General features: G+C 41.8%; 1 protein-coding gene across 3 annotated transcripts in view; it reads right to left on the bottom strand.

Annotated features, from left to right (window-relative positions):
* Positions 1 to 4,090: 4,090 nt before the first annotated feature.
* Positions 4,091 to 22,926, bottom strand: part of LCORL (ligand dependent nuclear receptor corepressor like) — a 107,186-nt gene continuing 88,350 nt past the window's right edge. For 2 of the 3 annotated variants that reach the window (XM_083161421.1, XM_083161466.1), the window contains exons 7-9: positions 7,261 to 11,282; positions 5,931 to 6,034; positions 4,091 to 4,799 (exon numbers count right to left, since the gene is read on the bottom strand). In XM_083161421.1, coding sequence (XP_083017547.1) covers positions 5,940 to 6,034; positions 7,261 to 11,282 — 4,117 coding nt within the window. In that variant the 3' untranslated portion in view covers positions 4,091 to 4,799; positions 5,931 to 5,939. The remainder of the gene's footprint in view (positions 4,800 to 5,930; positions 6,035 to 7,260; positions 11,283 to 22,926) is intronic. The other variant, XM_083161422.1, reaches the window with a different exon arrangement.

The following is a 22,926-nucleotide window of genomic DNA, read 5'->3' as shown; positions in this document are numbered from 1 at the left end:
AGACCAGGCGTTAAGTTAGTGAACAGTGCTAGAGAAAGCTACAGTATGCAGACTGATCAGTGAGTGGGGGAAATTATGGCCTAAACAACCAAATAAACCAGTTCTTGCAGACCCTGCACAGGTACTGTGAGGACTTTAGGACCGAAAAGGCAGAACTCGCAGAACACACGGCCCCAAGACATAGAGAAGGAGGATGGCAACATAAGAAAGTCAGCAGCAAGGGGGATCACGAGAGCAGACCAGGTGGTGTGAGTCGTGGGAAGCAGGACGGCACGGGTGGTAAAGAAACCACGCACGGCACAAGGGTCTGGAGGAGATCCCATTGAGTAGACTGTAGATCATGGGTCCTCAAACTGCGGCCCTCCAGATGTTGTGAAACTAGAAATCCTAGCATGCCTTGCCACAGTTTTGCTATAAGGGAGTTAAAACTGTGGCAAGGCATGCTGGGATTTGTAGTTTCACAACATCTGGAGAACATACAAAAGTGAATATTGAAGTGTATCACTAATTCCTAGAAACTGCGGGTGCAGGTGATGTGCTACTGTCCCATCGGGGGTTCATTTACTTCAGTGGCGACAACAGCATGAATTGAAATGCTGCGCTGCTGTAATTAGATTGTGAAGGACGGAGCAAGAGATATGGTCGTGTATGTCCCATATTAGCTATCACATTAAATGTCTTCTGCATAAGCCTTATAGTGTCTAGTCCAGGCATTCCCAACCACAGTCCTCAAGACCACCAACAGTACAGGTTTTGGTGATATCCAGGCTTGAGCACAGGTGACTTAATTAGTACCTGAGTGATTCTGATTAATCCATCTGTGCTGAAGCCTGGATATCACTTATCGAATACACAGTGCAGTTCTGGGCCCCGCACTATAAAAAGGACATCATAGAATTAGAAAAAATCCAAAGAAGAGCAACAAAGCTTATTAGGGGAATTGAGAATTTAAGCTATGAGGAAAGATTAAACAATTTGGGACTATTTACACTAGAGAAAAGACATTTAAGGGGGGATATGCTCAACATGTATAAATATATTAGGGGTCAATATAAGGAACTGTCAAACACCCTTTTTTCTACTAGTTTAGATTAGAAGAAAAAAGATTTTGTTCATCTAGAAGAATAAATTCTTTACAGTCAGAGCAGTCAAACTTTGGAACTCTCTTCCTGGAGAAGTAGTGTCGGCATATGTTTAAAATAAGGTTGGATAAACATTTATTGGTTAAAAACATCCATGGGTACGAATAAGTAATGGTGTGTACACACGGGGGCGATATGGCTTCCGATGTTGCCGATATAGTGCACATCGGAAGCCATATCGCATACCGATTGTGTACTTTGTAGGGCTTCCGAGTGAGCGCAAATCAGCAGCAACATAGTGAGGGCAGCCAAGACTATATAGTGCAGATCTGCACTATATAGTCTTTGTGCCTTTATACTTACATAGCTTCGGTGGCCAGAGGGGCTTCTCCTGGGGCTGCAGGGCTGATGCGCAGTGACCTGGAAGTCTGCTGTATAGACTTCCGGGTCACTGCGGAGGTCTGTTGGTGTGGCCACTGATGTATGCGGCGGGGGGAAGCTGTTCCTGTGCCGCGGCCCCTGCCATCTGTGCCCGTCTCCTGTGACCGGTATCGGTACTGCCTTCTTCACTCCTTCATGCTGTGCGATGCAATTCCCGATGCTATCAGATCGCATTGGGACTCGCATTGCATGTTGACCGTGTGTACACACCATAACATAATCTGTCTTTATAGTAGCTTATCCCTTGTTGTATAGTAGGTTCTGATATTTTAAACATAGGTTGAACTAGATGGACGCAAGTCTTTATTCAGCCTCACCTACTATGTAACTAAAACCTGCACTGTTGGTGTGCCTTGAGGACCATGGTTGGGAATGCCTGGTCTAGTCACAAGAGTTTTAACAAGACTCTTTAGGGCAGTGGTTCTCAAACTATGTCCTCCTCACCCCAAACTGCTCACATTTCCTAGGTCACCCAGCAGGAGCAGAGGTATATTAATTACTCAGACACATAATGTGCTAATAATTTCATGTGTGATTGTGAGGAGACCATGAAACATGATCAGTTTGAGCTCTTGACTATATATAGTTTGAGAACCACTGCTCAAGGGTAAAGAGAAATGAAGTATTTAGCAGAGTAAGTATTGATCAGTGTGTGCCATAAGGTGGACAGTACAAGTGTAGACATCTGTATTGAGATTTTTTTTTTTTTAATCACATTACTATTGTCAGTATACCAGGTTTAATATGCAGCAGTCCATATCATTGATTATGATAATATAACTACTCTACATTCCCATTAATTCAACAAATCTCTGGGGCACAGGTAGCTTGAGGTGTGTGTAGTGTCTCGAACAATCATGTGAGGTTTTAGTCACTTGATGCTATCTATGAGGTAAGCAAACAAACTTCCTGCTAGCTTGTGTGGTGTATGTGCACCTGGATGCTGAAGATGGCGTACATCTGAGGAGAAAGGGGTTATTAATAATATATTGATGATTTAGTTGAATGGCTCAGTCAGTTCCAGTCCTAAATTAAGACCCATAGAATTCAGGGGTAGATTATAGCGGCGCTAAAAGCGTCGCTATAACAGTTCCTGCTTTGCCTCATTAGCGAGGGGACACAAACCAGATGTACTAACATCTAGCCGGCCGAAGCGGGGGAGCGATAACGCCCCCCCCCTCTGGGGGGGAGAAACTCACCGCTAATCAGAGGGCAGGTCTTTTGTGACAGCTCATTGCCAGATCTATTGACCGCAATCACGTGGGGTATGTCATTTGGGAGGTCAGAATCAGCTTCATTGGTGTATACTAGTAATTAGATTTGAATTGCTGTGCAACAGCCAGGGTGGGAACAAGTAAACTGTGACCGTACAGATATATATATCACACGTACGGATATGCACTAGATATATCCTGATGAGGGACACGGACATGGGGAACGTATATTTACTGAGCTGTACAGCACCCAATCAGCTGCGCCACTTGTTGATTGCACCAGCCAGCTAGGTAGACCGTAAACCAGTACAGATATATGGGTGACACGGGGTACATATTTAGACTTTCCTGCACAGTCTACCGGCTTTCAATGCCGCAAGGCAGCACATTGGGACCGAATATGTGCTATTCAGGGTCACTTTCTATTCCATTTGGACTACTATAGTGCCAAGTGAGGCACCTTGCACACTACTCCATGTGACCATTGTAGCATACTCTCCTGGGTCCTGTGGGAAATGCCCAAGTTTTTTGGGAATACCCCTGCATCCCGAGAAGAGTAGGCACCCCTCCTGCATTCTGCCCTCTGCCTAGCGAAATGGGCAGAATATTAAAATGAACACAGCAAAGCTATGGTGAAGGTGGAGAAATCAGGGTCGAATAACACAATTGTATATAAATCGCACAATTTTAACCATGCCCCTATGTAAAGAATCACCAATCTCTAATTTCCCAGTGTGTGAGTGGGGAATGCCTGACCATGCCATATAACTGCCCATGTCACTGGGGATCTCCTGAATAGGAATAAACGAAGGCAAGTGTGCATTGTAGCAATGGTAATCCTTAACACTGCAGAATTAATAATAGAAGCTAAAAGAAAGCCAAGGAAATTATTACTCTAATGGTGTGTACACACGGTCAGATGTGCCTTTAGATCCTATCCACGATCCGATCAGATAGGATCTTAAGGCACATCCGATTTGCATCCAATCTTGACTATATAGTGCAGATCTGCACTATATAGACAAGGCAGCCAAGACTTTCTGGCTTCCGATACGTGAACGCGCATCGGGATCGGAATCGGATCGGGATCGCAAGGGTTAAAACCCTTGCAATCTGCATCCGATTCCGATCCGATGTTGACTATATCGTCAACATCGGAAAGGAAATCGGACCGTGTCTACACAGCATAACATTTGGCTTATAGCCCACCACAGTTATTTATGTTCATAGAGAGAACATTATTTTTAGGAAATGCTGCTGCTAGACATTTAGAATGGCAGGTGCTTACATCGGCATACTGCTAACCACACCCCCCCCCCCCCCCCACAACCACTTGCAAGTAAAAGTCAGTGACACATAGCACATTGCATCCTTTATTGAGAGTTTCACCAGTTTGCATATCGTGCATTACAGAATAGCACAACACTCGACCTCACAAGCAGGAACTGGATTGGGATTCCGGACATTCCTGCACTCAGTCACAAAAAATGGTTGCAAGTTTTAAAAATTGTATTTTCATGGCATTGAAACCCAACATTTTTATATTTCCCTCCTGATTTAATAGCCCCCTTTAAACACTTCTCCCAGTGTTATATATTCATGCACCAATCAATCACAAACAGTCATTATTTCAACATTAAACAACTAATAAAAGGGGGAGGGGGGGGGGGGGGGGGAGGAGGAACAAAAAAAATAAATAAAAAAAAATAAGTTGCTGGCATAAATGTTCCTGTATATAAGGCTTCCCCTCCACCACCGGCCTCCACTATTGTAGCTCATAAGAGTGCGTGCGGCCACATTACCCACAGCTTCTTCTGTAACACTTCTATACACACTGAAATTCAATATAAGCCTAACACAATACAATAGTGGTTGCTGCATTTTGAGATGTACTTAAAGTAACGTAACATATAAATAGTGCAATGTGTACTTCTGACTCAGAGCTGTGCAGCAGCAGCATCGCAGGACAGATTGCAGTATAGCACCATAGTGGGCGTTCCACTGAATAAGGCACATCTGTGTTCTCACTTCCATATACCCATAACTAGTCACCAACAGGCTGCTGGGAGAGAAGATACAAAGATCTAACATTTGATGAGGCAATGGGAAAACGAACACAGTCAGTATACACAGTCAATATAAGTGTACAATTTTTTACTTGCCAAGGTTCATGTGACGGACCCCAGGACACCCACATGAGTTGCTCCGGACCGCGGAAGCAAGACATCATGTGGTGCATGTCCAGTGACGAACAAGAATACTATGGCAACCAAATGTAAACACAGACCCTAAAAAAAGACCTAAACACAGCATATTGTATACAATCAATTGAATGACTACAAAAAGGCACATTATTACAATTAAATAACTCATGTTTATATCTAACTCTACATTATATATAATGTAGTTAGATCTAAACATGAGCGCTGTTTGAATGTTGTAATGTGCGTTTTTTGTAGGCATTCAATTGATTGTATGCCATGTTTAGGTCTTTTTGTAAGGTCCGTGTTGTTTATATTTGATTGCCATGGTATTCTTGGTTTTCACTTGATGTGCGGTGACATCTTGCTGCTGCTCGGAGAAGCTTCCATGGTCCAGAACAAGTCACGTGGGTATCCTCGGGTATAAAGCAGGCTTCTTTATGATCATTTCTTTGTATCATGAAGAAAATCCAGCAGGATTAAAACATTAATATGAATTGAGTGTCTAAGTCGTCATTGAAATGAGTGCCGCACCTTTGTCTTTCTATGCGTTGCTAATTGCAGTGAGGGCACCCAGTGACTAAATATATTTTGGAAGAGTGACGGTCTATGAAATTTTTTTTTTCTTCAAAAAGCCCATTGAGTGGCGCCTCATTTTTCCCCTGGTGCATTTGCGCGGTGGGGATTAGTTAAGTCTGCATTACTTTAAGGAGGCACCTCGGTACATCGCTACATCTTCTGTATCTGGTTATCACTCTCCAAGCTTTGATAAACCTCCCCCAAAAATGTTAAAGTACCAAAACAATCCCCATGTACCGGTCATTTAGCAGGATGTGATTGAAAAAATGGCATAAGCTGATTGTTTTGTACTTTCTCTCTCCCCCTTAGGTACCACTTGCACCCTGTGCTGGATGGTGGCTGCTACAAGCCTATGTATACATACGGTACCATAGATTATGTGTATAGTATATCACGTGGCAGTTATGTTTCACCTTTGCACATTAATGGAATGGAATACGGATGGGAGTTAAGGAGTAAGTTCCATCTTTACTAGAAAGGCCTCGTATTGCAGGAATTCCAATAGGCTTCAGGTGTCCTGGTGGAAAAAAAACAAAAAACAATATGGACATGATGTAAATACATAAATACAAGCTGTAAGTTACTAAATCATTTGAGTTCTTAACCATGGCAACTAAAGAACAACGTAAGGAAATTACAATCAATGTTTGCCATACAAAATGTTAGGGCCAGTCACTCTCCAACATACAATAGGCATGAATACAGTAATATGGACTGCTTAATAGCTAGGTATTGTGCATAAGCACACCAGAGGTGTAAGCACATCATTGTGAAAAGAAAGTTTTATATGAGAATTAATTCTAAAATCATATTAAATGGACAGTTACAACTGTTTTGAATTCTGAATTTAAATTATTTCTTATACTTTAGAACTCTGTTACCTATGATCTTTATTATGAACATCCATCTAAATGCTGTGCAAATCTTGGCATGTGCACTTACTTTCTCAGCGCTACAGACCACAGGAAGTGGTTGGAACCAATATAAAACTACCACAACCCTGCCGATGTGAAATGTGCTCAGCTAATGTATTCTCCCTCCACGCCCTAGTGCCTTGATGGCTAAGCTTGACACTCCAGCTGTTGTTTAACTACACATCCCAGCATGCTCTGCTTCGGTTTTGCTATTTGGCCATGCTAAATCTGATGCAGAGCATGCTGGCATGTGTAGTTCAACAACAGCTGGAGTGCCAAGGTTAGCCATCAAGGCCCTAGTGACCGGTAGAGCATGAAATACCGCCTGTTGGCTCATGTCGACCTAATGCTTGTGTGGACATTTTCACGGTGTCGACCCTTTTCATGTGTTGCCTAAGGCTTGTCCCAATGTATGTCGACCTTAATCGTGTCGAACCAACAACCGTATACCTTCTATGTCACATGGGATGTTGCTATGGGCAACTAATCAGATACTATCTATCTATTAACTTCTAGAAGGTGCTAAATAAATAAGTAGATTCTGATTGGTTGCCCATAGCAACATCCCATGTGAATTAGTACTCCCATCTTAGTAAATTTCCCCCACAATTTGTTAACTCATAGTTTAGAAGAAAAAAAGGGCCAATAACGTTCCATACAATACACGTAGCTTGCCTTAAAAACAAAAAGATCAAAAATACTAATTTGCTTCTCATAAAAATTGCTTTTTAATGGTGAGGATCATAATATTGCTTATCTATAAAAACACTAATAGTACACTAAGGATAGTTGCATTGAACAATACATTACATTAAAAGAACAGACTTACCAAATTGGAACTTTGGATAAAAGGCGTGCTTCTTTCCTGCAGTTGGAAGTTGTTGCCCAGGTCTTTTTTTATTTGTTTCTATAAACAATTCAACAGAATGTTTTCTTCTTTCTTCAAGTATTGACGGTTTACAGTGATTACCAAAAGTTACCACTGTTCTAGATTTCCTTAGGCTATAGCTTTGTTCATTACTGTTGGCATGTGCTATTTTTAGTGTACATGGTGGTTTGGCCCGAGTTTGGTCCATATGTAGGTCACACTTTGTTCTAAAACTATTGTTCAAATTGACCCCAGACATTAATGTATATTTGTTTGCATCATCCACGTTGGGCACTCCAGTTGTGTGTGACATTTTACTTTCAGGGCTACTAAGTTTTGTTAGAAAAACTTTACAATCTTTAATTTTCCTGCTTTGAGATCTATTGGCAGTTTTTGGTTCAGACTTGGAGGGTTCATTTTCCAAGATTTTATCTTTTTTAGAAGAAAAGCAAACCACTGAGTTAGTGGAATTGGGTGTTCGTAAACTTCTGTGACAAGTAGTGTCATTTATATCATTTTGGTCTGGCAGGACAATATCTTTGGCTTTAGCCATTTTGTAATTATTGGAATCCGGACAGACTTGGGTCATAGCCATATTCTTACCAGGACTTGCAAACTTGACACAAACATCTTGAGACCAATCATCCACACTTTGTAAATGGTTTGGACTCTGGCTATCTTTGCGTTTTCTCTTTCTAAGATTTAAATTAAAGGCTTCCGGTTGAAAAAGCGTTGAAACACCCTGCATCTCTTTTAATGCATCTGATGAGGCAAGCTGCACCCATTTTGATTGTTTTTTATGAAAACTATTTTTGGGCTGTTTCATTTTAGACCCCTTCCTTTTGCGGTTCTGAAAAGGAGTGGGAACATTAGATTTTTTCACTATTGCAATGGATTGTGTTTCTGTTGTTTGCATAAACCAGGATTTAAGGTCATTAATATCACATTTTTTATGAAACAGCATCTGGACCGGTGACCTAGTTTCTGAGCGGCAAACATTTAGCAAAGAATGTATTTCATTATCTTTTTCCACATTGTTCTTACTAAGCCATGTATTTGCCATATCTTCATACTTTCTCTCTAGATCTCTTAACAAGGACTCCTTTGAAGTGGATGACGACCACCACTGAAGGACAGTGCTGGACTGGAAAACAGGACCCACTGTACGAGGTTGACTTTGATCTTCATTGTGGATGCGGTTTAAGCATATTGAAGGCAGTTTTAAATATTGCCTAGAACTTCTTAGTTTTGTTCTGTAAACTTTCCATTTGTCAACATGTAACTTTTTGTATCTATGCTGTAAGACACTTTCAGATGAAAATCTAGATGGTTTAACTGAACAAAGTGCAAGTAGCAATGGCTTTCTAGATCTGGTTGTATGATTTAAGCATTGGCCATTTATCAGTGAAGATCTTGGAATCTTATTCTTTTTTATTTTGGTTAGTTGGTTGAGCTTTTTCTCTCCTCCACCACTTTCTGACCCAACGGCTGTATTTTTCATGCTTTGGTATATAGATGATAAAGGATTGGTTATGGTCCTGTGTCTTCTCTGCGCTGACATAAAATCAGAAGTTGCACACAGGTCAGAGACATTAGAATGATTTCCCAGCTTCCGAAGACGTATGGATATCCTCGGTGATACAACACAGTCATGTGAATCAAGTGATGTAGTATGGCCTGTCTCGGGTCCCACATATTTAATGTGACGTGAACGTAGATGTAGTTCAGAAGTTTCCTGTAACTGGTGCATTTTTTTTATTGTCATCTGAGTGCTGGACATATTTTTAACAACATATTTTTCAGTGTGTGAACTTCCAAACCTTTTTGCCATTTTAGAGAGTTTTATACTGTTGGTTGTGTTATCGGGAAGGATGTCACTTGTCTCTCTAGCAGTTTTTATCTTTGCAAGGTACTTTGACTTGTTCTTTGATGGTCTACCTACAGGCCTTTTTATGTTCTTGAGAATCTGGTCGTTAAGCTTTTTGGGTCGTACAGATTTTCTTTCAAGTAACCTCTCATCTAAGCAAGTATTTGTTTTTGCTCGACCATGGTTTGCAGTGGCTTTAGTTTCTGAAGTACTTAGAGTAACATTCTTGCAAAGTTCACCCTGAATGCGGTTAGGATTGCCAGACCGACTGTAACAATCAGACGAATCCGCATCATCAAAATGTTTAACCGTATCGTCCAAAGGTTGGTCATTTTTGTTTTTGTTCAAAGGAGTATACTCACAACTTAAAGTGTACTTAACTCCATCTTCACTTTCAACCTTAGAAACGAACATGAGCTTTATTGGACTAAAGTATGTATTTCTTGACTGTGTGAATGGTGATGCTGCTAAGTTTACAGATTCTTGATTTACAGCTAAATCTACACAGTGGTTTTGGGTAACCAATTCCGAATTGAGGCGGTTGCTTCGTCTCACATTGGTCAGTGGTATTTGTGCCAACTCTTCGGAGCACAACACACCTCGGTCATTCTGATCCAATAAACCTGTACCGGAAGTAGCATTTCGATTGTCAGATGAATGGGTGGACTTCAGTTTTTCGATAACTATCTTCAAGTGGGTATTTTTAGTTTTATCAGTAGTTTTTCTAGACCTTAGTCCTTCAGCTTTAATTTTTTTTATAATTCCTGAGTATTGGCTGATTGTGCATCTGCAAAATAAGTTACTGTAGCCTTGAATGGAGCATGTCCCATGTGACACATCACACAAATTACATTTTCGCAAAATATTTCTGGAAGATCGTTTAGGTGGTATACCGCTATCAACCATGGCATCTGGGTGACTGCGCCTCTTTTTATCACTTACGTGTGCTTCTGTTTCAGAAGGCGCTAACTGGCCAGGTAAACAAAGACGACTATTTTGTATATAAATAACATTCCTAGAACGCATTCTAATTTGAGGTAGTTCTGTTATAGTCTCCTGATCTACATTCTCTGGTACAGTGCTTTCACGATCTTTTAAGAGTAAAAAGTCACTAGCTTGCCCTTTTGCAACGGCTGATGTTTTGGCCACATTTTTTGTGGAATTTTTCGAATTTTTCCTGAAATCAATCTTTTCCTTAGGAAAGGGATTAGTGAGGTCAGTAAGTTCTTTTGCAAATTCTATACCCTGGTTAACAGATAAAGAGCCATCAAATATCGACATATTTCCCTTTTTTTTGCGGAATCTTGTTTGCATAGATTGATTTACGCATGTCCCATTTTGGCCAAGCAGCTCTGAAATATCATTTGTTTCAGAATTAAAAATATGCTCAATTAAGCTTCCAAAATGTACGGATTTAATTGCTGATTTGTTAAGTGAGATGGATTGTGCATTTTTTTCAGCAGGCTTCAAGTTATGTTCCTTCTCCATACATTTCGGATCTTTACAGATTGCATTTTTGATCTTTTGGGGTCTGTGTGCATAATTGGCTTCTGTTTGGCAGCATATCTTTAAAATAGACAATGGACCTGTGTTTTTATTTCTTGAATATTGCAAGTCACATTTTAACATACTCCCATCCAAATGAGGAGGGCGAAGATCCCTGGGATTTGGTGAATTGTACATACTGGAACAGTCAACAGTCGTTTTTGAACGTGTATTAATGCAGTGAAAGAGTGGATCATTGGACTCAAGGTGCAAGTCTTCATATCGATTCAGTTTTACAGTCCCTAAACCTAAATTAGGCCATTTAAGTCTTAAATCTTCTAGACAAACAGAAAGACAGGGCAGATTAACATACGGTGTTTGCTTGTTTAGGATAAGGCACTTCGTACAGTTTTGTTTAGTGCAGGTGCAGAAAGTAGCAGCTGAATTTATTTGCATATTGTGACGGCAGCTGTGTGAGCAGGACTTTTGCTCCTCCTGTAAGAACTTCAGCATCAGCATTAACTGCTGCCTGTGATGTGGACACCACGAAGACAACACTTTCGCTAATGGTGTGTTTTTCTTACGCAGCTTTGCTGATTTGTCCAGTTTTCGTAGAAAATAGCCATGGACACTGTGAAAAACAAAGCGTGAGTATTAGTTGGTATAATACCTGGAAGTTTAGCGAATACATATAATGTTTAGTTTAAGACCACAAGAAACAACGTGAGGCAGATGGTACATGATATACTTGTCATTTATACAACTCCTAATAATTCACCACACAAGGCTGGTGTAAGGCTTCTCGGCACCCTAGACAAAACTTCATTATACTGCGCAACAACCCCACTCGGTTACCAATACCCACTCTTCAGCCCCTCAAGTGTGGAGGTGGCATCTTAGAAGTTCTACAGCTGCCACCTGCATTAAATTCAAATAGGTCTTCCTCACAGACATCCTTCATTTTGTAAATGGCAGATGGTGGGGCTTCGCCAGGTCCCAATGCCCTAGGAAGCTGCCTAAAGTAGCTTAATGGTATAGCCAGTCCTGCCAGCACATGTTCAACCTCCACTATACAACCAATTATCGGTCTCCTTTAGTTCAAAGCTTCCAAATATGTGGAAACAAAGCCCTATGATTTCACAGTAAAACAATGTTCGTCATTCGCCTTTGGCTTTATTGCTTCCCCAAAAAATAAAGAACCCAGTAGTGTTGGACTAAAATGAGGGTGATTACAGTCTGCCAACAATATTTTTTGATAAAAATATCATATCCAGCATTTGCTTCCAGAATCAGAGCTTACGCCAACGTTGCTGTGAGATCCTCAAAATATCCTCTAAAAATGCCAGCGTCGCTCTCAGTGACTGTTCCTTTTTTGGGTGCAATATTTAACTAAATATCAATTAATTGGTCTTTGCTGTATTTGAATTTATTTATACTAAAAGAACCGTCGCGGTGAGCGGCGCTGGCATTTTTAGTGGATATTTTGAGGATCTCTCACAGCAACGTTGGCCCTCAAAGGGTTAATTAAAGACACAAGATTGTTCCTAGGGGGTGACATACAAATAAATCATACTTGCCTAGAATTTCTCTAGGTACACTGCGCTATGAGAAAGTGGATATAGGTATATAGCAGAAAGACTGCTACACCTCCAAAAGGATTAGACTGCAGGAAATTACTAGACTACAATTATATATTTTAAAACAAACATACAATTATAACTTATAATTAAACAAGCATTCAGAGTAAACAATACATATGGGGCGTTATAACTATTATATTCATTTTAACATTTACACAAAAAAAAATATTATTTTTTTTTTAAATTAAGATGGAAAAGAACTTACAGAGGTACAGCAATGAGATACGCCGAGTGTGCCCTTTAAAGCCGCATGAGACATTAGGTGGAAAACAGATCAGGAAAGAAGAGTCATTGAGAGTACCTTAAGATGTGCTGTGTTAGGAAGCGTCATTAGCAGTATATAGAGCCTATTAGAAATATCAATATTTTCTTGATTGTTTCTTAAAGTCAGGATAGCATGCATGCCTTAAGCGTATGGGCACAGAACACATCTAAACGGAACAGGCATTTTTCTCAGTAACTCCTACCAACGTGCAGTTGTAACAGCTGGAAGTCATTGTAAAACAGAACATGTGAAATTAATTTCAGATTATCAATAAATATAAATACAAAGAAAGAAGCTGTGAGCAGAGTAACCTATGATTTTGCCTGTCAATCTTGAGATTTACCTAAAGATCCTGTTTCAGAGTCAGATCCTGGGAGTTTGCAGATACAGTATGTGTGCGTCTGGCTACAGAATTCATGAGACTGGCGCAGAGCCAGGCAGTTCAGTTATAGGCCACAGGGTAGGGTAGGAAAATAAATATGAACTCATAAACATGCAGAACAGGAAAAAGAGACTGAATCTTAGAAACACTGCTAATGAGTACACTCTGTAACAAAATGTTGGTCCTTCGGTAGTAAGCGCTTAATTAATTGCTTAGGTCTCAAAAATACAGTAAACTGGTATTTATTCCAGTCAAAATTTGCCTCGTGACCAGGACATTTTATACTTTGAAATTTACCTATTTCATGTATGAAAAGGGCAAATTTTTTATACACAATGTGATGGGGAAAAAAAAATTCAACATATGTAAAAAAATTAACAAAAAAGGAGGTGGATCCAATCACCGGCGACCATTGATGCAACGTTGTACAAATGTGACCACAAAAGAGCTGGAACGTAGTAACTTTTGGAGATTTCTCGAATCAGCACAATATGCAAACTCCAGTATATCCCTAAGAAAGCACTCCCATGTTCTACTTTAATTTCCCAGGATGAGCATTAAGAATATAAACTATGGAGGGACATCCTCAAAGTCTCAAGCACCTGCAGTTTTCAGTCTTGTGATTGCCCAGGAAGCCCCAAACCACTGTTATAAAGCCGATCTATACTACTTCCTCCTTGTGTTGGAGCAACTTTTGGAATTCCTTGCACTGAAGGATCTTCCAAATCTGTGGACCCATAAAAAAATTCCATCTTTGATCACTGCCTCAGACAGCTTAGGTAAGAAGTCTTGATGGTACTTTAAGGCTCCTGAATCTTCATCTAGAGCTAAAGTTGTTTTATATAAGGCCTAACTTGATTGTATTGGAGGCATCAGCACCTTCATGGAGTCCACCAGTGGCTCCCACTTGATGTCATTCATCCTCACACAGAACTCACTGACAAGGAAAGCCAGTAAATTGGTGGGCTTGAGGCCACTATGTTTGTACCAGTAATTTATATGAGGAAGGTTCAAATTTACGTCCAGTAATTTACAATCAACTCCCATTGTCTAGCTGACATTAGTCTGGGGGGCGGGCATATACAGCAGGGATGCTGCTGAATGCTCTGTCCTGACGTGGCTTTTGGGCACATTTGTCACCACCATTGATACATTGCGACTTTACATTTTCTGGATGCCTGCTCCTCTCTGTAGCCTCTGGGGGTCCAGAGAATAGGAGAGGAGTGCTTTGTAACAATTTTCCAGCAGTTGCGAATGTCTGCAGCTAGAGAATGAGAGGTTTGCTGTGCTGCCTGATCAGCACTGGCTTCCCGATAGTTATAAAAGGTGGAAAGAGCCGAGTCATTTATTAAACAATACATACGACCTTGCTCCCACCTGAGGTTTAAGCTAAAGAAAATACTTTCAGATACATTAGAGAGAAGATAAATGACCATCGTGAGGAGTGAAGAATCACGGTCCTAGGTGACCATTTGAAATAAAAATAAGCAATAGAAATAAGGGGTATTCAATGGCGGACAAGGCTTAGCACGGCTGGTGTATACATTTATACAGGAGTAAATAAACTATTTTAAGCAGCTGCTAGGGAAACCACTTGTAACCAGTGACCCCAGTCCCCCCCCCCCCCAAATGAGGGTTGGTCCTATATATTCATATATATGCACTCCATCTTGACACTTGGAAGGGTGCTGCTAGCAGATGTAGTTCTTCAAGTGGCCGGCTCTGACGGGCTTTACACACACCTCAATACTCCCCACTGCTTCTGCAAAAAAAAATGTCTCCCTGATGCTGGATGAAGAAGGCACTGCTAATTAGGATGACTGAAAAAGGGCCAATTGCTTAAATTAGTCCTCAAGGGGAATAGGGTGCCGCTGGAGTCCCTTCAGCTAGTCTTAACAATTTTAGGAAAACTCAGACTTGCTGGTGCAACTTGCAAGAAAAAAAAAAAAAAACACAACATCCCATTTTCTGTCCCACAATTGAATAGTAAAGCCCCACCAGCAATTGTGAGTTATACACAGAGAGAGAGTGAAAAAGATAATGGAGTATCCTTTTAACATGACTGCAAATATAAGATATTCAATCAGCTGTGAAAAGTATCCATAGGTTTATCACCAATTTCATTTCACTTACTCTGAGGACAAAAACCCTATTTTTTTGTTAAAAATATGGGGATTTTGTTCAGAACCCCTGTGACAGATCCCTGAATGACTACCATATATACTCGAGTATAAGTTGACCCGAGTATAAGCCGAGGCACCCAATTTAACCCCAAAAAACTGGGAAAACTTATTGACTCGAGTATAAGCCTAGGAGCCAAAGGAGAGGGGGAGAGGATTGATGGGGAGAGGATTAGGTGGAGCGGAGGAAAGTGGTAAAGATGCCAGAGCCAATAGTAGTACACACCAACAGCAAAATAGATAGCAGCACAGGTAACGGTCGGAGGCTGGCCGCGTTGGAGCAGGAGGTCTAGCAGCACAGCAGGACCTACCACAAGAGACATCACAACACAGCCCACTGACTGACAGCAGCCAGCAGCTGCAATCTGATGTCTGCACACTACAATGTGTGTGCTTCCAGGCCACTCAGTCTGCCCACCTCACCCTCCCCTGCTGGTGGAACACTGCTGGCAATCTGTGGTTCCCCTTCTCCCCCCCCACTCTGTGGGACCTGCGCTGCTGCGGAGTACCTGAAGTGTGCTGGGGCCTGTGGTGCTGCGGCGCCATGCGAGACGCCGTCCCTCCCGCAATCGCCCTGGTCTGCTCTCCTTCTCTCCTGGCGGCTGCAGGTGGTCAGGGCCGTGGCTTCCTCCTTGTGCTGCTGTGTGACCCGGAGGTGGACTGTGCGCTCCTGGACGTGGCTGCTGGGCTGTGCCGGAGGACTTGTCAGTGTGAGTGGCAGCCTGGGCACATGCCGGGTCCCACCTCTGGCAGCTCCATCCTCCCGTCTCCCCCGCAGTGTGACCCTCACTCGAATATAAGCCGAGGAGGGCTTTTTCAGCACAAAAAAAATGTGCTGAAAAACTCGGCTTATATTCGAGTATATACGGTAATTTAACACTTAGCAGTGTTTTAGTTGGACAATAATGATGTCATTTTTGGGGTAAAAACTAATGCGAAGTGATGGAAATTGGTATTCAAGGTATAGGATAGATATATTGGGGTGCTTTATTAGTGGGACAATTGTTTATAGGTGGTAGTAATCAGGGTTTTGCAAGACATTTTAAAAAATACCTTAAGATAACCAAAAATATATGTCTACCCATTTATATACTCCTAATTAAAGGTTATGGTATTTTAGATCTACAATGTCTATGATCTACAAAGTCATATGGTTGACCACTAATGGTCGACAAGGTCAAAAGGTCAACATGGAAAAGGAGGACATGAGTTTTCATGTTTTTTTGGTGTCTGTCATGGACACTAAGTGTACTGCTACGCTCGCCATGCTTAGGGTACGGTGCCTCGCTGCGCTTGGCAACCTATTCTATTCTCCCTTCACACCGTAGTGGATGTCAGGGTATGAAATACTGCCTGTTGGCACATGTCGTCTCATAATTTTGTAAAAATAAAAAATTATGTTGACCTTTCCCGTGTTGACATTTTGACCATCGATCTTTGGACCCTGTCGACTTTATAACTGTCGACCTAGAGTCAATCTATCATGATACCCTAAAAAAATAAGAACTTTTTTTTTTGTACAGTTTATTTAATTTAAAAAAAAAGCCGCATTTAGCGGTGAAATGCGTAGGGACTTGCACCCTCAATTTTAATACTTGGATACAGCACCCTCTACATAGAATTACTGCCATACTTCAATCCAGCGGTTATCACCCTCTGCAACATTGCACCAGAGGGATCTTCCTTCATTCACTCGCCTTGGCTCAGAGATCTTCTGGAGGAACGCCACCTCCTAAGGACCCGGCTTTAATTTCAAAGTAGTGAGAGGAACCTAATTCCGCAAGGATTCTGGCAATTCCATTCCATATTCACACAACTTGGACGGACCTCCCCAGTACTGGTGGATAAGTGGGTGACTATCCAAACAAAGGTCATTGTACCAATAATTACACCATTGACATTTTAAATTATTTCTCATTTATTGCTTTTTATGTGTATTGTCCTTGTCAACATGTTATTTATGTAATATTAAATTAGTTATTTTAATACCGTACCTATTGTCATACATCTAGCGCAGTTATCCATCTTCCTGTACTTGCTTGTTTATAATTGGGAGTGACTATCCCTTTTTTTCCTAACTGCTGCTCACAGCAAAGCACACTCATATCAAAGCGCCCTCCCCCTTGATATCAACCCAACAGTACAAGAGAGGGAAGTCAGCAAAACAGGAAAGCACAAGGAGAGGGGGAGGGTTGTACATAAAAAAAGAATGCTCACAAAGAAGAAAAAAGCATGAATGAGTAAAAAAGAGGAAAGATCAATACAGGATAGATATGTAAAAGAGAATAACAGAGAAAAACACACATATGCTAGGAACAAAAAGAAACTCCTTAAGAGAATGCCCAAAAAAGCAAAGATAAAAGAAAAAAGGCAAAACAATGCATGAGAGACAAGAATGGAATCACAAGAGGAAGGGGAATGGGGGCATTTCCTATTGGAGTTTTTTTATACATATGGATGTTCTGGAATTCTCTTTTAGTTTAACTTTTGTCCTCCTGTTTTTGGACTCCTAGGTTGATAGTGTAAGGATGGTCTCAAAACGGATCCAAAGAGTTCTTTGCTTTTTGGTTTGGTTTGACATTTCAAGTATTTATTATGTTATGCTGTTGCAGGGTTTTAGTAAAAAGCATTACAAGAGGGAGGGAATCATGATAGACACGGCAAAGGGCATTACATCAAAGATGGTGAGAAATGAAAGAATGTGAAAGAAAGGAAAGCATAAAACACAAAAAAAGTCAGAAGAAGAAAGTGCAAGAGGAGAGAGGAAAGTAAGAGGAAATAGAATGGAAAATGCTAGTGGAAACTGAGAAAGAAGAAAGTACACGGGAGAGAGAAATTTTGTGTGAGAGAATGGTGAGAGACTGAATACAGAACTAGAGTAAGAAGACACCAGAGGGGTAAATTTTCCTAAAATTGGATGGCTACAAATGACACATTCTTGGCCAGAAATCCCCTTTTGGAAAATTACTAAGCACAAAAATTGTCCAAGTTCACTCAAATACGAATTAAAATCACGGTAGCACACACATGTATGAATCAATATACAATTGGCAAACTCAGCAGGACTTTTCATAGGCACAGGACAATACGGAAATTTATATAAGCAAACTCTGCCCATAATTCAGCTCAAAATACACATTTTAAATGGCTGCCAATAGGTGGACTGAGTTTGCAGAAGAATGCGCGGATAAGCGTGACCTGTGCAGTGCTTCTGTATGTAACGAGTTATACAAAACCACAGCGTGGGGTCTCCTCTTCTAGGCATAGGTAATGAAAACAGGTTTTAGCAGCCACCCAAAAAAAAAAAACAGCTCAGTCAGATGCTAGAATGTTGGACTTGTTTCTGGAACTCGGCCAATGTAATGGTTTGGTGACTATTACGCACCATTTGCAAATCGGATGATATGACTTCTTGCAGCATTTAACCAACAATTTTTTTTTTTAATTTTAATCCTTTCACATTTTATACACAGAAGTATTGCGCGGATCTGACTAATTCGTGCAAGCTTCATGTTCTACAGAGTTTGGTTGCCGGAAAACTCGTCAGCCAAACACGAATCACTTTACCATCAGAAACCCCCCCAAAAAATCAATGACAGATACACGTGTGTAAAGAGAAAGGAAGATACATACGTGCAAGAGACAAAATGTGCAGGACAAAGACAATGTGTGATAGAAAAATAAACATATGACAGATTGACATTCAAGAAAAACAAACACATGCAAAATAAAAAATACAAATACGCTGAAACATGTACAAACAAACAGCTATGTACTGTATAACGTTAAAAAAGACATGCACAATAGACAAACCTTTGCATAAGGTGTGACAACGCGCTGTCTTTCTTTTGCATCCTTTTCTCAAGGTAGATGCACAATGTACCTTAAAGAGACACACATATGCAAGAAAGGAGACACAGATGCAACAGAGGCACACAGAAAAAGCGAAAGACACAGATACAGTGATTAGATATACGCACATAAAACACGGTCAGTCAGATAGAAACAAAGCGATAAATAGAAAGACACAAAGTGAGAGACTGAAAAATATGAATTATACACACACTTGCAAAACTACCAGATGCACGAGACAGACATGAGAGACCCAGCAAGATACAAATAGAGAGATACAGATGGAGCGCAGCTCATGCTTGCAGGGGCTGGCATTCTGATGGAGCTCCCCACAGCCATCCACCACCTTCCCGGTCCCCACCACCACCACCTCGAACACCCCCTAACCCTGCCCGTCTCCCTGAAGTGGAGATGGGCTGGGTCACACCGCCCAGCCACCGAGTGACTGGGACCTGAGACGCTCGCGTGTCCCAGTCTGATGGAGTCCCTCTCCACCAGAACTTCACAGCGGGGACGTTCTGACGAGCGCCAGCAATGAAAGAGGGGCTCCATCTCTACATAGAGGAGAGAGAAAACACAAACAAGTAAAAGAGTGGCACACAAGTAAAAGAGTGGCACACAGATACATTATAATGTATGCTGTAGATATTTTTACGGTCAGTTTCAGAACCACACCTTTAACCAAGGTCCAAATAGCATGGGGATTGTCAGCTTACAAATTGTCTTTCTGATTTATTTTACACTGTAAGAATGAGAACAGTGTAATGTACTAAGCTGTGCTTTTATGAACTGTGGTTTAATACAATGTACTTCACTTTTTCTTTTCAATTGAAGACCGAAGGTAGTAAGGAGTGATTGAAATAAAATAATATTTCCTTGTTTTTTTCTAGTAGCTGAACTACAGGGTCCAGATCATTCTTGATGCCAGAGAATGGTGATGCTTGTAATTTTCCAAATGCCAGCATATCCTAAAATATTAGGCCTTGTTGGCTCAAAGTTCGTCCGCATACTGCAACAATTACACCCACTGAGAGGCATATCTGTGGGTTTCTGCAGGTCTGCACAGGGCCTGATCAAGCTTCAGCATGGAGCACTGGGTCCTGGGGAGGGGCATGGACACTCACTGCCATCCTCCTACACAGTGCTAGCCTACCGGAGCTCATGAACCGGGAACCACAGTCAACGATTTGCTGCCATACTGAGAGCTCACTGACACCATATTTCAAATGTCCCTTAGTGCTGGTGTGAGACAGCAGCACAGGAGATGAGCACACACCACACAGGGCCGCGGTGATGAGTGCTCCACTCTCCTCTCCCATACTTCCCAACATGACTCATTCCAGGAGAAACAAAACGCCCTGTTCCTGGATTTCATTGTCAGAGGCAGTAGCAGAGGTGGGGCAGTCCAAAATACAAATAGGGGAGCAACATCTACTCTCAGTGACTCCTGGACTGTGTTTGGGGAGGCAGTTGGTGTAATTCACCTACTTGAATTTTGGACTGTGCTACAGCCATTACCTCTGCAACTGCCTCTGGCCAGGAATAGAGCATTTTTGTCCCTCCTGTAATGGGTCATGTTGGGAGGTATGCCTCTCCTACCATCTTCAGCAGCAACGATGGCGGAGGCAGATGCCAAGCTGCACAACATGGTGAGCAGTACTTCGGGCATTGTGTAAGAAGCACTACAGGGAGCATTACGTGTATAAGCAGGAGTACTGGGGGGCATTAGCCATAGCATAATGTTACAAGGGGCATTACTGTTTGCGGCATAATATGTTACTGGCATAAGTATGTTTGGCGCAATGTGTAGTGGGCACTACCGTTTCTATTTTGAGTATGGGAGGGGGGGCACTTTTGTGCGGCTGGAACCCTTTATCAGACCCCAGGTTCTGCATCTGCTGGTATATTTGTAGTAACATGCCTTTATTCGTGATCCGAGAGTTGAACCTGGAGACCTGACAATTTTGTTAGTATGCAATCCAGTCTGGGAGACCCCCAAAGAGACACTAGTTACTGGAAGCTTTCTGTGTAACATTCACTCTTCTCACAGCAGAACTGCCCTGTTGAGGACATCCGCTTCCACATTCTGGATCCACGGAAGGAACACCCCTGATAAATTTGGCATGTTCGCCTCTTTTCCCTGAAAAATTGATGACCACTGTCTACAGGCCCAAGTAAATAAGCATCCTGGACGTCCACTGACGCTAGAAGCCGTCAAGGCTTTGTGCTTACAAGCACAAACCTCAGAGATTCCATCCTGAAGAGTCATCCACAGAAGTGAGTTTAAAGACTTCGGGCTTAGAATGGGTCTGACGGAACCGTCCGGACTGGGAACTAAAGAATGAGAACAGAATAAAATCCTTTCTTTCTTCCCCCTTGATGCACCGGGATCATCATCCCTGCTCGAAAAGCGACGTTGCCGCCCCCTAGAGGGCTTTTCGCAAGCAAGCTTCTTACGGCAGGGGAGTTGGGAGACATCTCTTTGGAAAGGTACCCTTGAGATAGATTCCATAACTCTGATACTGCAGGAGGTGACCTCTCCTCCCCTGATTCCAAATTAGGGAGTCTCCACCCCATACTGCTGAAGAATTAACCTCCCAATGGATGGGTGGGTCCATTGTCCAGGTCCCAAAATGTCATCTGGGAGCCTTTCCTATATAAGAAGGCATTTTTCCTTTACCTGTGTCTCCTTGTGTGTGGATGCACCCCTAAACACTGAATGCTTAGACGTGGCGGGAAGGTTAGAACTCTTTCCCCTTGTGGCCTGTATAAAGGCCACTCCAAACAGTTCCGATCCAAACAGAATTGCTCCCTGAAAGGCCAAAACCTCCAGAGACTTTTTGGCTTCACTGTCAGCTTTCCAAGCATCAAGCAAAGAGCTGGCAGCCCTTATTGGTGTTTCTTTCGCAGCTACACAAAAGTACTCTGCAGCTCACTTTAACAGTTTAGTCAACACAAAAGCTACTATGTGAGGCTGAAGTTGAGTACACCAGGCATAAGCCCACTGTATCATGGCTTTAGAACATCCAAGCAGATGTCATGATAGGGCATAAGGTAAAAACCTACCCCTTTTCCCAGCCGTATGACAGCCTCCAAGCTTTTTCTCTATGGGGTCCTTAAAAACAGCACCCCCTTGTACAGATGAGGCAGATGAATAATTAACCAGACCAGAGGCTCCTCCACCAGAGGGGACTTTTCTCCCAAGTTTTGTGCTCCTGTAGAACTATGGTATATGATTGCCACCTTTTGGACTTGAGAAACATGATACAAGGCGTCTTTTATGCTTTCCAAAGGGACGCTACCATACCCTCATGTGAGGGTAAAGGTAACTGTATATCCTTGCACAGTCTCTACATTACTCTGCACTGGCACTTATTTTTCTCCTCTGAGAGATTCAAAGCCTGCTTGGCTGCTAGAATCAAATATCTCAATATCAGAGAAAAGACCACTACACTTAAGGTGTCCCCAGTACACACACCTCATTATCAGAATTTAAATTCAGCAGGGGAGGTGTAAATAAGGGGTGCCTAGGGTAAATTACCTAAGGAGCCTTGCATACTGCTCCTTGAATGAAGTCATTTTATGGACAAACCGAGTAGTGTCCTGCATACCCTGCAATAAGCAGGAACTCCATGAAATGGAGTTTTAATAGAGGTCAACGAAGGATTGGGAGGAAAAAAGGCAAAGGAGATTTGGTACTTGTGTATTATCTGGGCGCCAGATTTTTTCATCGCATGCCACTAAAGGCATGCGATGCGATTTTTCATTGTAAAGACCCGATTTTTAATTGTATAGTCACCCATGGGTGATTTCATACCCCCACTATCCAACTACGCATGGAGTTGATTTTATATAGTGTGGCAAGCGCAGCGAACCACCGAGCCCGAAGCGTAGCAGGCTATTTGTCTACTGGGCTGGTATGGCAATCCTATCCTTCCTCAGGGCAGCTGTCTACA

Source organism: Crinia signifera, chromosome 1 (genome assembly GCF_055691185.1).
Source record: "Crinia signifera chromosome 1, ASM5569118v1, whole genome shotgun sequence".
NCBI classification, from domain to species: Eukaryota; Metazoa; Chordata; class Amphibia; order Anura; family Myobatrachidae; genus Crinia; species Crinia signifera.
The sequence above is the reverse complement of the archived record's forward strand: the minus strand, read 5'-3'. Positions and strand labels throughout refer to the sequence as shown.